The sequence below is a fragment of the Megachile rotundata genome, chromosome 14 (genome assembly GCF_050947335.1).
Source record: "Megachile rotundata isolate GNS110a chromosome 14, iyMegRotu1, whole genome shotgun sequence".
NCBI lineage: Eukaryota > Metazoa > Arthropoda > Insecta > Hymenoptera > Megachilidae > Megachile > Megachile rotundata.
This window is the reverse complement of record NC_134996.1, coordinates 4,165,664-4,180,861: the sequence shown is the minus strand read 5'-3', so window position 1 is coordinate 4,180,861 and position 15,198 is coordinate 4,165,664. Positions and strand designations below refer to the sequence as shown.

The 15,198-nt window shown below is 33.5% G+C and overlaps 1 protein-coding gene across 13 annotated transcripts in view; it reads right to left on the bottom strand.

Annotated features, from left to right (window-relative positions):
- The window catches only part of LOC100881525 (zinc finger and BTB domain-containing protein 8A), a 197,806-nt gene that overhangs the window by 149,318 nt on the left and 33,290 nt on the right, over nt 1-15,198 (bottom strand). The window contains exon 5 of one of the 13 annotated variants that reach the window (XR_013040452.1): nt 10,980-11,121. The exons of 10 other annotated variants lie outside the window; for them this stretch is intronic. Coding sequence is in view for 2 of the 3 variants with exons in the window: in XM_076539640.1 (XP_076395755.1) it covers nt 15,014-15,108 (95 nt within the window). In the remaining variant the exon portion in view is untranslated. Of the gene's footprint in view, nt 1-3,668; nt 3,758-10,979; nt 11,122-11,645; nt 15,109-15,198 lie in introns of those variants that run through there. 2 more of the 13 variants (XM_076539641.1, XM_076539640.1) reach the window with 2 other exon arrangements.

Below are 15,198 nucleotides of genomic sequence, written 5' to 3'. Positions count from 1 at the left end.
AAGTAACATCAAATATCTAGACCTTACCAAAAGTTCTATTTTCGAGTTCAAAATATAACAGATTGACACTTTAGAAAATGTCAATGTACAGTCATGATTGAAGTTTTACATATTTTAACATCTGGAAAATTTTCAACCTCACTATTTCGTATAAATAACCGTACCTAATGATACAATTATAAAAAATTGTCGACTTTTCTACATAAGAATTAAATAAGGAATTAATTTTTAGCTTGCTACTTTATTATGTTCAAATAATTCTTTTCAAACTTTATCTGTCTCTTCTATTCTGCTTATATGAAATTTGAGGTGTTGATCATCGGTGACCTTCATGGCAGTCAACCGCGTTAATGTTACCTTCTGATGCATAAATTGACTCTACTGTAAAACACGATAACTGATGGAATCAAGTTTAACGCGTAGTATTGAATATTAAGCACTTAATCAGGCGTGATTTTATGTGGGATCCCACAATTCTCGTTAATATGAGGACTCTACTCTAAGTAAATTAATGCAACTAAACTTGTACCGAACTTTATAGTTATAATGCAATAAAGGAACAAAAGAAAAAAACTGTAACATCGTAAAAAAATTATAAACTACGTTTTACTCGACAATATTTCAACAAATAATGTTTTGTTGAAGTTTTATCCTGTTCAAAAAATTCTAAAAAATTTGAATGTATTTTGTTAGAAATTATTACTTACGAAGACCTTGATCGCATCATTGACTATGACTGCATTTTAAAATTGACAACTAAATTACTATTCAATGACACAATATAAAAACTTAGAACTTGTTTCATCTTCTTAAATGAATTTTTTTAACGTGAAAATTAAAAATTAGCCTCTTCTTGATCAACTCGAATCATTTTTTCACAAAACATGATCGATTGAACGCGATTTATTGTGCAACTCTGTATAATTCGATCACTTTTATCGCACACCTTAGAGGACACTCCATTGCGTGAAACAGTGATACCAATTTATGATAAAAATTAAATGTCACGACGACTTTCCTTGCTTACAACACAAATAAAAAATAAAGAATAATAATTATACCGTATAAGTTATAAAAGGACACTCTGTACAAATGGGATTAAGTGCAACACACATTTACTTTTGCGTAAGTCGTCTGTAAAAGGTCGTTCAAATTTCAAATCAGTGCAATTAACAAAGAAAATGCATGACGGGTGACGTGTACAAGTTTGCTACAAGTTCTGTGCGTAGGCAAAGCGAGCTATCCAAAGATTAATTCGGACTGGTTACATCTGCGTTAAAAAAAAAATTAAAGAAAAAGACACTCCATCCAAGGAGAATGAAGAAAGAAAAAACTTCAACATTGTATCAAATTGATTGTTAATTCCAAGGAAGCATTGTTTCTCGCCAGGAAGGATTAACAGGGATACAAAGATGTTAAGAAAAAGATATATCTTCGGTATGTACACGTATAAGGGATTCAAAGAACAAAATTAAATCGAACGCGTAATGGAGTAGTCTCTAAGTGTCTAAATCAGCTGATTAATGCAGTTAACAAACTCCCCAACGTGAAAACACATAGAACACCGAGTGTCAGGATCTTTTGCTTCTATTTAGCATATTTCTCTCAAATACAGTAAAATATAACGGTGGAATCGTTCAGTGAAACGTTCTGCTTGGAAGCTGGGTAGCATAAAGCTGCAGCTACTTATTGGGTACAGGTCGACGGAAAAGGAATTATTATTCGTCGATTGGATTCGCGTTGGAGCAAGTAGTGATGGGAATAAGCGAATCACGAGCAACAACATGAGAATATTAAAAATGATATGAACAAAATCTAAATGTACCGACATGTACATAAAAATGTATATTTTTCAATGCAAAATGATTTAGATAAAATGCACATCTAAGGGACATAATTTTGAAAATATAAGTTTGAAAGTTATATTCAAATTGCAATTTAAGTTTTAATATAATTAACTTTTACTATGATGAATGTAAATTTATTACTCTATGTATTTCTTTTTATAATGAAAGCTATACTGATTATAGGAGGATAGTAAGCATAGAGAATGCAATAAAATATGAAAATGACTCACACTGATTGTTTTATAGGCACACAACGTTTGAAAATCTATTAAGACTTACTTAGAAGACGGGTCGTTTCTATTTGCCATTTGTCTGATACAAATAAAATATTCTTAAGTAACACTTGATGCGTAAATTTTATAAATAATGAAATTAATTTAATAAAGCTACAACTTTAAAAATACGTATGGTTCCGCTAAATTTCTTTAAAATAATTTAAATTTAACATAACCCGTCTTTTAGGTATTAATGTACCAGAACAGTATCACGAAACATGATTTCTTCTAATCCAAACAAACAAGAACTGCGTATTATAATACAATACTATGCGTTACAGAAGATACTTCACACTTTAAGTCGTACGTTAAATATTTGAGAAATATGAATTTCTGCAAAAATCTGTTATCAATTTTTGCGTAAAGGATTTTACTTAGACAACTGAAAGTAACTTTATTAAATTTTTACAATTTAAGTCTATGTCATAGAAAAATCTAGATATCTTAATACTTCATTTGCTAAATATAAAATTAATAACTAGATGAATTTCAAAATGATAAACATGTTAAATCAATGTGTATTATTATTATTTTTTGGATTAGAGTGTATCGTATTATCCCAAATTATTGTTCTGGTGTGTTTCTAAGAAGTAAGTTATTAAGGGCAATTTCTCGGAGTAATAAATAAATTAAAATATGACTTGCTTTAACCCTTTCGCCACGATCATCTCTTCAGAAAACTGTTCCCATTCGTTTATGCAGTTACTTATTTAATTTAAAAATTATCAATGCATTGGTTTTAAACTAATTATGAAATGTTCGAAATTCATTTCATTGGAATTAAAAAATTTCCAAATTTTGAGATATTTGAAATGTTGCTATTTTTGGAAATTTAAGATTTTTGGACTGTAGAACTTCGAAATTTTAAATATTATCTTTTTTTAACTGTAGAATATTGGAATTTTAATTAAGAGTGTTTGAACTTTAGAGTTATCGAATTTTAGGATTTTCGGATTTTGGAATTTTAAAATATTTAAATTTTGAATTCTTAGAATTTTAGAATTTTCAATTTTTAAAACTTGGAGGTTTTCAAACTTTGGAATTTCGAAGCTGTGAAACTTAGAAATTCTTGAACTTTAGGATGGTAAAATTCAAAAATACCAAATCCATGGAAAATAATGCATTACAATTTAATGGACATGGCGAAAACTACCCATTTTGAAAATGAATAATCAACCTACAAAAATTTAATATATCAAAAATAAATCTTTGATCATATTATTTCTACTTCTATTGCAATTAAAAAATTTCTACCGATTATCTTTTGATTCAAAATGGACGACGATTCACAGTAACGAAAGGGTTAAGCAGTCAACATAACGCACTATTAAATCATCCTAATACTTCTGCGATAGTATTTAGTAAAATTATACAATTTCGGAATTAACGTTAATTTCAAAATCAAAATTATATATAAATTACAAATTTAAACACTCTATGAAATAAAATGATAAAATAATGCGTTATATTCCCAAGTAGAACGACGCGTTCTAATTTATGTGCTTGGCAATATATCACATTACTCCGAGAGACAATTCTGATGCCCATTCCTGCATTAAATTCATCGGTACTCTCGAGTGAACATTAAACTCGTTCCCATCGCTAGCAAGCCTTCAGTCCGAGGTGTTCTATGATCTGTAAAAATGGAATCCCACGGAGATAGATCGAACAAGAGAGAACGAGAGTGAGGAAGAGAGAAAGAGAGAGAGAGGTAAGTCTGATCAGAGAGACTGATCAATATTTTCTCAAAGACTTAAACGGTTCCGTGCTACGTGGATGCACGTGGCTCAAGGTGCGTGTACCGGTGTCGATAACGGGAACGGTGATCTTTTTATTCTTGCCACTCCAGGGGGCTCAATGAGCGTGTACAGACTCCATTTTAATAGTTACCCAAAGCACGAGCATGTCAGTATATACGCGCGGCACTTGAGCTCTTTCGTGTACAATGGCTGATATAAATATACGTATGTACGTGTTCATGTGTGCATGTCAGGCTAGTATCTCTCTGGCCCTTTTGATGAAGATTGATTCATAGTATCCGTTCAGACACAAAATGGTTCCGTCAGGCATAAATACAATCACAATTTTTACATCATCGATTCAGTTCCGACAACGTTAAACAAACGTTTTGATATTTATATCTATTTTCCTATTTATCATATTTACATCTAAAATAATGGAGCATGCATGGCTTTTTATTAATTTTCTGTTTATCACACTTATATCTGGAAAATTTGTGTTTGACCATTTATTAATTTCCTGTTTACTATATTTACATTAGAAAAATGTTGCATCTATGATTATTTCCTAATTTTCCGTTTATCGTTTTTATAACTAAGAAATTTACCATCTTTTATTATTGGAAGAAAATAATGTCCGTATGTATTATGTTAAGGGAATGCTAAAACGGAGAAAAACTGATGGAAATTGGACGCTGTTCAAAGAGCTAGTGGATGAGAAAGGGAAGTTGTTTTAATACTGAAGAAAATCTGTGCATGATTTCAATATTCTTTTTAGGAAAATAAAATATTTCATTGAATATTGAAATTTTAACGAAGAATGGGAATGAAGAAAACCGTAAGTGTCATTTTATTCGTAAGTTGTTTTTCGTTTATATAAACGAAATGTTTATATTAACATGAAAACTAATATCAGTAAATTAAGATAGGAAGTGTTATTGAAATATTTTGTAACCTTCACGAAAAACAAGTTTTTATGTATTTTATCAATATATAACATTTTGATTAAATGAAAAGTTATTTTTCTAAGAAATTTAATGTTGACACTTACAGCCTTATTTATTTGCATTCTTTAATATCGTACATGTGCTACTAAGCATGCTAGTTTTACTGAGGCAAATAGGCTATGTAGGGAAAAGAAACGCTATCTATCGCCTTAATACTCGAAAGTCCGCGCTATTATTTATTTAGTACTAGTTGATTATTTAACAAATAAATGACAAGTTCAGCGCACTAACTATTTCACTAAATATTAAACGAATTACTTGTCTTTAGGAACACTGATTAAATATTAAATAAAAAATAATGAATACTGAACCGTATGCTGAAATGCAGTATGTCGTGTAAAGTACACATAATAACTCTCGAGTACTACGACAAATGATAGGGTTCCCTTACTCTGCATCACCATTTTCCCAGAGATCCCTAGCGTGCTCACTCCTGCATGTACTATGTTGGAACAATTTAGGTTAACATAATTTTGTCCTAAATGATCATTTCAGACTTCGACAAAAAGTAATTATTTTTGAGTTTATTATTCTGAAAATTATTATAATATGAAGAGGTAGATCAATATATACATAAAATTTTAGGGATAAACATTACCAAGTTGTATTTGCCTTATATCTGACGTTACATGATCCCAACTGCTAAAGTTACAAAATATTGAAGTTATATTTGCAGAGCAGCAAGATCAGAAACACACTCTAGCTTTAGAACAAAGTGACGTTAACCTGTTTTAAAGCTATCCCAACATATGATATATTTTCATCGAAAATGGAACATTGGAACTGTTACAGAAAAGGAGAGAAAATGAAGACTGTTCGAGTATAAATGCTCATTTTACAACAGAATATCGCGAAGTAGTATCGAATCAGCTTCAAAATATTCTTTTAATTATAAAAGGTATCTAATTTATAAAAATTCGATACTCGTATATATTAATATTATTGTATTGACTTGATACTATTTAGGTGTTATACTGTTAAGTGAAACATAACCTAATGAACATCATACAATTGTATCCGTTCATATACGCTTCAAAGAATTCGCAGACCACAGCCATGATGTACAACGCAAGTAGACATTGCACTTTGTGAGAAAAGTTGAAGTCGACGTAAGAGGGAGAGAAAGAAAACAAGAGTAATAGACGTGGTCATTTCCTCTCTTTCCAATATATATGTGAGTTAGAGAAGAGATTCTTGTACCCTTGTTATTCCCTCATCGTCCCTATTCGCATCCTCCCCTACCTATGTAACGCGTAAGGGAGGAGATTCTATAGTAGGGGATTATAACTGCCTTCCGGTGTGAATCTCAGTACTCCTGTAAGAGCGCGCTGTCTACCTATATGTTTATGCTTCACACATGTTGTAGTCTATGCTTGAAATGTAAAGGTGCGTTTAGACTAATGGCGGGCAAATCAAGTACTCACCGAAGAATTCAGGGGAGTATAAGCTGTATTCAGAGATGAGATGTGCAGAAGAGAGATACTAAATCTATTTCTCGTTTTAAAATATAGGAATCTGGCGAAAGTAAAATTTTATAAATTAGAAATATAAAGAGTTACAGATTTAGTTTTGGTAATAAAAAAATTTGAAAACTTTAACGGTCTGAAATGTAAAAATACGGTACATTAAAGAATAGAAAATTAGGAAATTTCGAAGTTCAGTCATATAGATGATTATGGAAATTCAGAAACTGTATCATTTGAGAATTTAATAATGCATAAATTTGAAAGTGTAGACATTAAAAATAAAAAAAAATGTAGAATTTTGGGAATCTGAAAATTTAGTAATTCGATATTTGAAACTTTGTAATTACAAGGATTTAAGACGGCAATTTGGCATTTCAAAGAATTGATAATTTGGAAATTTGAGCCTTAGGAATTGACATATTTAATAATTTTTAAGATTATGGGTTTAGAAAACTGATATTTTGAAAATTAACAAATCTATAAATTTAGTTATTTGTAAACAAAAAAATTTGTTAAATTTAAACATCTAATAGTTTGAAGATTTAAATATTGTTAATTTGGAAGTTTCAAGATTCATAAATTAATGTGTTTGGTAAATTGGAAATTTTGAAATTCTAAAATTTAGTTAAAACTGTATAATATGTATTATTCGAAATTTATAAATATAAGAATTTAGTAATTTCAAAAATTAGAAATCAACAAATTTACTGATTTGGATTTTACGGAATTTAATAGTTCGATAATTAACAAATTTTTAAACTCCATACTTTTCAAATTTAGAAACTAAAAACCCTAAAAGTTTGGTAATTTGAAAAATTGGAATTTACAAATTTAGAAAATATGTAATTTGGAAATGTGGAGATTTAGAAATTAGTTACTTGAAAAATTATGATATCGAAAATTTAAACATTTAATTACTTAAAAATTTGTAAAGAAGTTTAGGAATTTTTGTAATTACAAATTTTAGGAGTTTAATAATAATTTGAATATTTGAAAAGTTAGAAATTGAGTAACTTAGAAATTTGAAAGTTTAGAAATTCAGAAACTTAAATAATTATAAATTCAGTAATTTGGAAATTTGGGCATCGAGAAATTTATAGTTTCGATATTGAGGAATTAAGGAATTTTATGAACTAAAAATATAACAATTTTTATAAAAAATCTGTAAATCTTGGAGTATAAAAATTGAGTATTACTAAAGGATTTGAGAATTGAACAATTGGGAAATTTGGGATTTTGATAATCTGTAAATCTAAAAATGCTAAATCTCTCAAATGCATATCCAAGCTATGCGCCCTCGTATGCACAGTTACTCATCTCCAATTCAGACCAGAAGAAAGCATCGAAAACTCAACTGTGAACGAAGTGGAAAGAGAATACTGTATTTCGTCAAAATGGGAAACGGGATGGGAATCAGCTCATTTAATCTAAACGCACTCTAACTTGCCCAATGAAATCCTGTCTGGTAGAGATAAACATTCTCATGATATTACTTACAAAATTCTTTGCCTGAACGGAACCGTTCCACGTCTGAACGAATAATATGAATCTAGCTTAAAAGGCACCCTACGGCGAGTCGATGTATCGATCTACCGCTGCATCCACGCTACCTCCTGTTCCCGATTAACGTACAATTTAAATAATATTCGCGTGATAGGCTAGACAGCAGACGTTTCACGGGGAAATGTGAAAGGTTGTTTCGTTGAATTGCGATCGATCAGCCGTTGAAAGGGAAAAACGACGGAGGGGAACACGTAGAGGGATGAAAAACGTTAGGCAAAGGGGGACGACTACCGCCGCTATATACTGTTCAAAGACGTTAAAACTTTTGACGTTCTGCAGCCAGTTCGATTTTCAATAAAATCTGATTTCTGGCCGGCATCGCACGCGTTTTCATTTCGCGAGATCTTCAAAGGTAGCGGGAGAGGAGCGCAGTCTGCAGCGGAATACAGTTCAAGCGTCGATCCATCGACGACGACGCGTTTGCTGCAAGAGAACTTTGTACAACCTTTTTCCTTTTTCACATTTATATACATACAGATAGGCGACCGGGATATTCTGTAACAGGTGGTGCACACGGGGAACAAATCATTCTTTGCGAAAAAATAAAATATATTGAACTATATTCCTCCTTTTGAATAACTGAATGTGCAGTCGGTGAGTACAATCACACAGAATGTCCCGTTGAAAGCGATCTCCTAGAAGATTTCCGACATTAGTCGTGTTTCCAGAAAATGTTTCGGGTACGAGTTAAAGAATTCCGAGATGTAATTCGATGTTGAATACGAAGATCAGCTTCATGTATTTTTTAACACATCGACCAATGTAGCTCATCATTCTTTAAAAATCATTACTCTACTCATATAAAAAAAAACTAGTAATATGCTCAAGGTCCAATTTACTATCTATGAAATTAAGCTGTTTGTACTTTTTTAGGAGTTTGTAAACAGACATTATTACGTAAGCTGTTTGCACATAGTAAGTTACTGCCACAATAGCATTTCAACGAACAAAGCTATTTTGAAATTCGATTATAAAATTATTAAATGACGTATTAAAATTAAAATATCTCAAAGTAATAAATTCTCGACATGAATATAGTAATTTATTACAGGAAATGATGAGCTTCGTCGATAACTGCTTTTAAAGACATAATGTTGCGTTATAAAAACAAACTTGACTTTTATATGTCGACGCTTCCGCTACAAAAAAGGCAAATAACATCAGCTATTCCCATCGGAACTATTTAATTTTTGTCCGAAACATTTTCCAGCATCATAGATAATTTTTGAAATATTTGAGGAGATCGCTTCAAATGAGATACTCCGTATAATGTCGTATAATAGGAGTCATATGGTATCATATGCAAACGCAAAATCGATTCTGTGTTTATACTGGAATTTTCCTTTTATTAAACTTTTTAATTAAACAGAATCTATGTAAATACACTGTAGTTGTTTCTGTTTATTTCTTCGGCCGAAGGAATACACACAGGCTGTTTTATTATTAACGAGACTCACTTTAGCAAATAAATAGTTCGTATGATCTACTTAACCCTTTTCCGAGTGATCAACTCTAGTTATTGATTACTATCATAAATGGTTCACATATATGGAGGATAAAAATAAGATTAATTGTAAAGAAAGTACATTAGAGCACTAGTAAACCTAACCCTTCTCCGAATTGTGGATCAAACATACTACAATTTGTGATCAAATGAATGGAGCATACAGAGGTTTAATTAAAAATCTATAAAATTCTCTTTATAGGATATTCACTTGTTATTAATTTGTAATGCACAATATTGTAAAAAAAGAATAATAATAAACAACTCGTTCAATTTTACTACGTGACATTACGTAACTGAATATGCAAAATAATAAAATGATAAAATAAATCTTTGTAAAATCAAATTGATACACACCTCGTATCTTCACATTTAACATATGTATCTACTGTTTCATATACAAATTTATTCTAGAATTCTGTCAATAATAGAATGAAATAAAATCGCAAAAAAGCTGGACAGAATCAAATTTGAACAAATCTTGTATCTCCATATTTAATGCACAATTTCATACACAAATTTATTCTAAATTTCCGTCAATAATAAAACCGTATAAAATCACAAAGTGAATACTGACGAAATCGAATCTGATACTTTGACAGCCGGTGTCACGTATTCCGGACTTTGATATGTAAATTTTTACTTTAATATTCTACTTTATCTCAAAAGCTTCCACATATAATTCTCTCAATAATCGTTTTTCGTTGTAAAAAGAAATTTGAAATTGCAAGATCCACTGATCCCCTTGATTACATGTGACCATTAAAACGTTGAAGGGTTATAGCACATTGGTAATTTCAACAAATATGTACTAGTTTTTTAATAATTTGTCTGTACATTCCAAAAATACTTTCATTGTTCAGAATTTTTAATAAAAACAAAGAGATACGTGAATAGCATAACAAAAAATTTCTTTCCAATTTTTCCTCGCATTTGTATGTCACAAACAAACACGATAGCCAAAAATATACCATCATGCGTACCGTCATGGTTGAACCGTGTACGTGATCAATTTTAATAATAGGTTATTAAATAAATCTAAATTGGCTATCGTTTGACGTAGAATTTTTTCGTCTAAAAAAATATGAATGTACAACACTTTTAACCCAAAAATCCGCTTTTTGCAAATCATGATTTATTTGTACATCAGTCAGATAAAAATTAAGCTATCATAAATATTCTATGTTAGACGATGAACAACTTATTATTAGACTTATTATCATACTGTTTACATCATTTACATAGAATTGCTGATTCAACAGCACACGCAATGGTATATTTTTAAACACCATATTTGTTCCTACAAAAAAATGATAAAAAATTATACAACAAATCTACAAATTATACGATTTCAAATAAAATTATATTATTACTAATAAAATTTTATTATATCGTGGACACTACTTTAAATAAACATCTCACCTGAGGTTTCGTCGTTAATAAAATGAATCTTGATAAAATGAAATCATAACTTTAGGTCGCCGCGTGTAACACACAAATCATATGATTTTTAACTGCACCACCTGTTACGAGGCCAGTTTTTTGCGAACGCACACCCGATTATAAATAAAATAATACCTTTTGTTAGTGTGTAGGATCCTCTTTGTTAGACTTTGTTAGACTCTCTGCTGGTAATATGCATTAGCGTGAGTTGCTGGTTACACGGTTACATACTGCGTGTTTTCCTCTCTCAGGTGAATGACAAAGGCATATACAATAACTGTTCCCGGGTACACAGAGTGGGAAGGAAGAAAGAAAGAGAGAGATAGAGGCACGTAGATACATATGCGTGATGAGCGAGAGAGATGTGAGATTAATAGACACTGAAAACACGGAAGGGAAAAGCAGCCGTTCGAATTCGAGAAGAGACGATACGTGTCCGAGACGAGACGTACCCCGACTGAAACGAGAATCTCCTCTTTTATTTTTTCTTTGTCCCAGAGAGAAAAAAAAACTTGGCTTTTCCGTAAAACATCACGGTCCACCGGCAGAACAATTCTCGCGTGTATCAGCTGCGCGTCGAAGCGCACCGACCACGAAGCACACATCCCCCTTGTTTCATTTTTTTTCTTCTTTGTCTCCTTCTTTCCTTTTTCCCCCTTTTCCTTCAACCCTCACCCCCTCCCGAAAAAAAAGGAAAAAGAAACAGAAAAAAGATAGCCCCGAGTCGAGGTGTTTGCAACGGTATCGAGCGATAATCCGCGCATACGATAAAGTATACACATCCGTGGTCCACGGTTGTAATTTGTCTTAAATCATCGTTATTTATTTCACAAATCTGCTCAGTACAAAAATATTACAGTATGTATATATATATATATTTTTGTAAATATATATATAAATGTATAAATATATATATATATATATGTATATATATATTCCTCTTCGATTCCTCGTCGCTTAAATATTTAGTACACGCTAGTTAGGAATTTCTAATGGCTAGGTACATTATGTGTGTTAGACTTCTCGAAAGCAAGTTAATTAAATACTTAGGTATTTAGAGCTACGCTGGTGTAGACAGACAGACATATGTCACGTTCGGTTCTCCTTTCATCCAACAATGAAGAACAAACAGCAGTCTGAATAACTAAATCATATTCGCGATAGTCGATTTGCGCGATTCGTTCAACTTAACCCCGCGTTGGGGATTTAAATACATGAGTAAATAATATTTAAGGAATCAAGATAAAGTAATAATTACAAAGCAGACATGCTTCACAACTGTTGATCTGTAATAAATTTCTTTAAAAATAATTATTTCTGTTCTATATATTTCAAGTTTCTTTCATAATTAATCAATGAACGAAGGTGGTCGGGTGAATATTGACCTAGGCCAAGGAAGGGTGTATACTCGAGTGCAATGCAAGACTTCCTTTGGCTAAGAGTAAGGAAAGGTGAACTCTTATTGGTTTCCAGAAAATCGAGAGAAATTTCAAGAACTGAGAGAGAACATAGGGACGATTTAGTCCAATGATGGGCAGATCAAATGCCTGATCAAAGAGCTTATAGGTCACAGCGTGCGCGGTGCGAACAGCGATGAGACGTAAAACAGACACTGACCTTGCTCTACATATTTGTCGTATTTCAAATTTTCAGATTATAAAATATCCAAATTTCGCAATGTGGTAATTAAAATACTATGGAAATTAGGCAATTTAGAAACTTGAAAATATAAGAGTTTAGTCATTTCAAATTTCCGAATTTATACAATTGAAAAATCTGAATTTATTATTTTGAAATTTCAAATACTCAAATTTTCAAATTTTTGCATTGGTGACCTTATAAATTTACAAATAACCAAATTTTTTCAAATTAGAAAAACGAGGATTACAAATTTTCAGAAGTTTGATAATTCAGACATTTGAAAATTTGAAAACATAGAAATTTCAGATTTTCAAATTGTCCAACTTTCATATCTTTCAAGATTAAAATTTTTTAATTTAGAAATTTCAAACAATTTTAAACAAGTTTTCATACTTAGAAGTCTGATAATATAGAAATTAAAAAATTGATAATTAAATAAGATTTGCTAAATTTAGTTATATACCAATTTAATGATATATTTAAAAAATGAATTGCAACTATTAATTCGGTAATTTGCGAAGTTAGATATTTTAAATGATAAAAATTAAAAAATCTTCAAATTGAGAACTTGACCACCCTGTCAGTGTCTACGAATGCACACCATTTACGCGCCCATGTGCTATGTATGTCCTCACAGGCACAGCTGCCCAACACTGAACTAACCTACATAGAACCTCCTATCCTTTCCCTACACGTGTTGTTAACTAAGAGAAACCTAAAGTGTACAGGACTTGAACAACCGAAGGTCCATCGCAAAGGACACCGTTTCAAAGTTCCAAATCGCTAATGGAAGCCTACGTTGTACCCAAGTACGTAATCAATGCATCTGTTAAAATTGTACGCTCATATCTGTAACACATCTAAAATGTCCAAAATCATAACTTAAATTTCACGAAAATGCGAATGAAGTTGAATATGAAAAGATTCAGCTTAGTCACTTTTGGATTAAAGAAAAATTTTCCGATCATCGAGCGTTGTTGAAGAAAAAGTCGTTCACGGCTTCGTGTCAACCGTGAACATCGCTTCAACGGGGTCGTTCCGTGTTTTTGTCATCGTTCGAGGTGAACGAGCCAGCCCATTGGATGTCATCTTATCCGAGCGAAAACACTGAACGTGTCAGCACGGGGATCAGCAACATAAATCAATGTCTCGTTTCATTCGCGAGTCCACGCTTAATCGCGTTTCGTCGTGCACAAAGTCGATGGAGCAGTGGTTCGCTTGGACGAAAGTAAATTGAACGAGAAAATGTCCGTAACGTCTGGAAGTTGCAGGAAATCATTCGAGTAAATCATACCTAGCGAAGTCTAGCCCAGACCGTCGATACACACCCAAACATCTTGCTGCAGTTTCGCGGATATTTCAGAAAACACTGCAGACCAAGACTGTACACGTTCCCAGCTACCTTCCACGAGGGCAGACGAGATTGAAACCGCGATACGAGCGTTTAATCGCATGGAGGATCTGAGCAAAAATACCCTCTGAACCGAGCAGAGGCGAAGTCCCTTTCACCCTGAAATTATCGATGCAAACACACGTGCATCTCTTGCACAGTGGCTCGCGGATCGATCGTACGTGGAACACCTTTCGAAAAGAAAGCACGAGCGGTTAAAACGAACTGAAAGCGGAAAAGTGGCACGCCCACGGGGTTGACCAGAGTCTGGGTCAGCCAGGATACATTTCGAAGCTTCTCTTTTTCCCCACCCTCCTTCCAAAGTGGCTATCGCGACTTCCTCGTGCTGCATTAGCTAATCAAGCTGAGAGAAGCAACTACAAAACGCTTCGTTTCGATTGAACGACGCGCGTACGTGATGCGGTTCTCCTCTTGATCGCCGTGCAGGGAGATGAAGTCATTGAAACTCCAGCCTTTGTTTCGTCCTTTAAACCACGAAACTTTTCCCGCAAGCTAGCAACTCGATCGGCAGAAGAGGTATCCTCGCACGAATCGATTTCACTCGAAGCACTTTGAGTCGATGCGAAAATGCGAAAACTGAAACAACAAGACACCTGACCGGCTATCTAGCTGCAGCCGGTACACCTCGTCGCCTCGAGTTCGATTATGTTCGAGAGTTATAATTACATCGCCGTGACTGTACACGGCGCTTTCGAAGGTTATTTCTACGCAACAGCTCCTAACACCAATCTCGAGGATTTTCAGCTACTCGAACGACCTTCGATCGCGCGTCTCGGGAAACAATGCTACGTCAAATCGATTGAATCTGGAGAGCACTTTCCTTACGTGGATATGGTAGAACCTGAACGGACATTCAGGTCATCTTTAAACCGCTAACACGCAGTTACAACAACGGTCAGAGATAATTCCAGGACGATAGCACGATCTCGTACAATTCCATCGGTTACTGACCGACTTGCCACAATGGAGGCATCTGTACAGTTGGGAACGACAAGCGGTCCCCAGTTAAACGTACGGTACCGATGGTCAACACCAGTGTCACCACCACCATCACCACCACCACACCGGCACCACCGCCCATCACCCCTGCACGAGCATTCCGCGGCTCAGAGGGTTGCTAGGGCGGAGGCATCCAGCAGGGCAGCTGGAACTCGCTGCCTGACCTTGCGGGCCAACCCCTCTCTCTCTTCAGTGAGACACCAGTGGCCAACACTGTAACAGAGAGAGAGCGAGAGAGAGAGAGAGGAAAATAGGGTGGAAGTCGATTAACGTGCGAGGGATCAAATGAAAAGGACGAAGGGA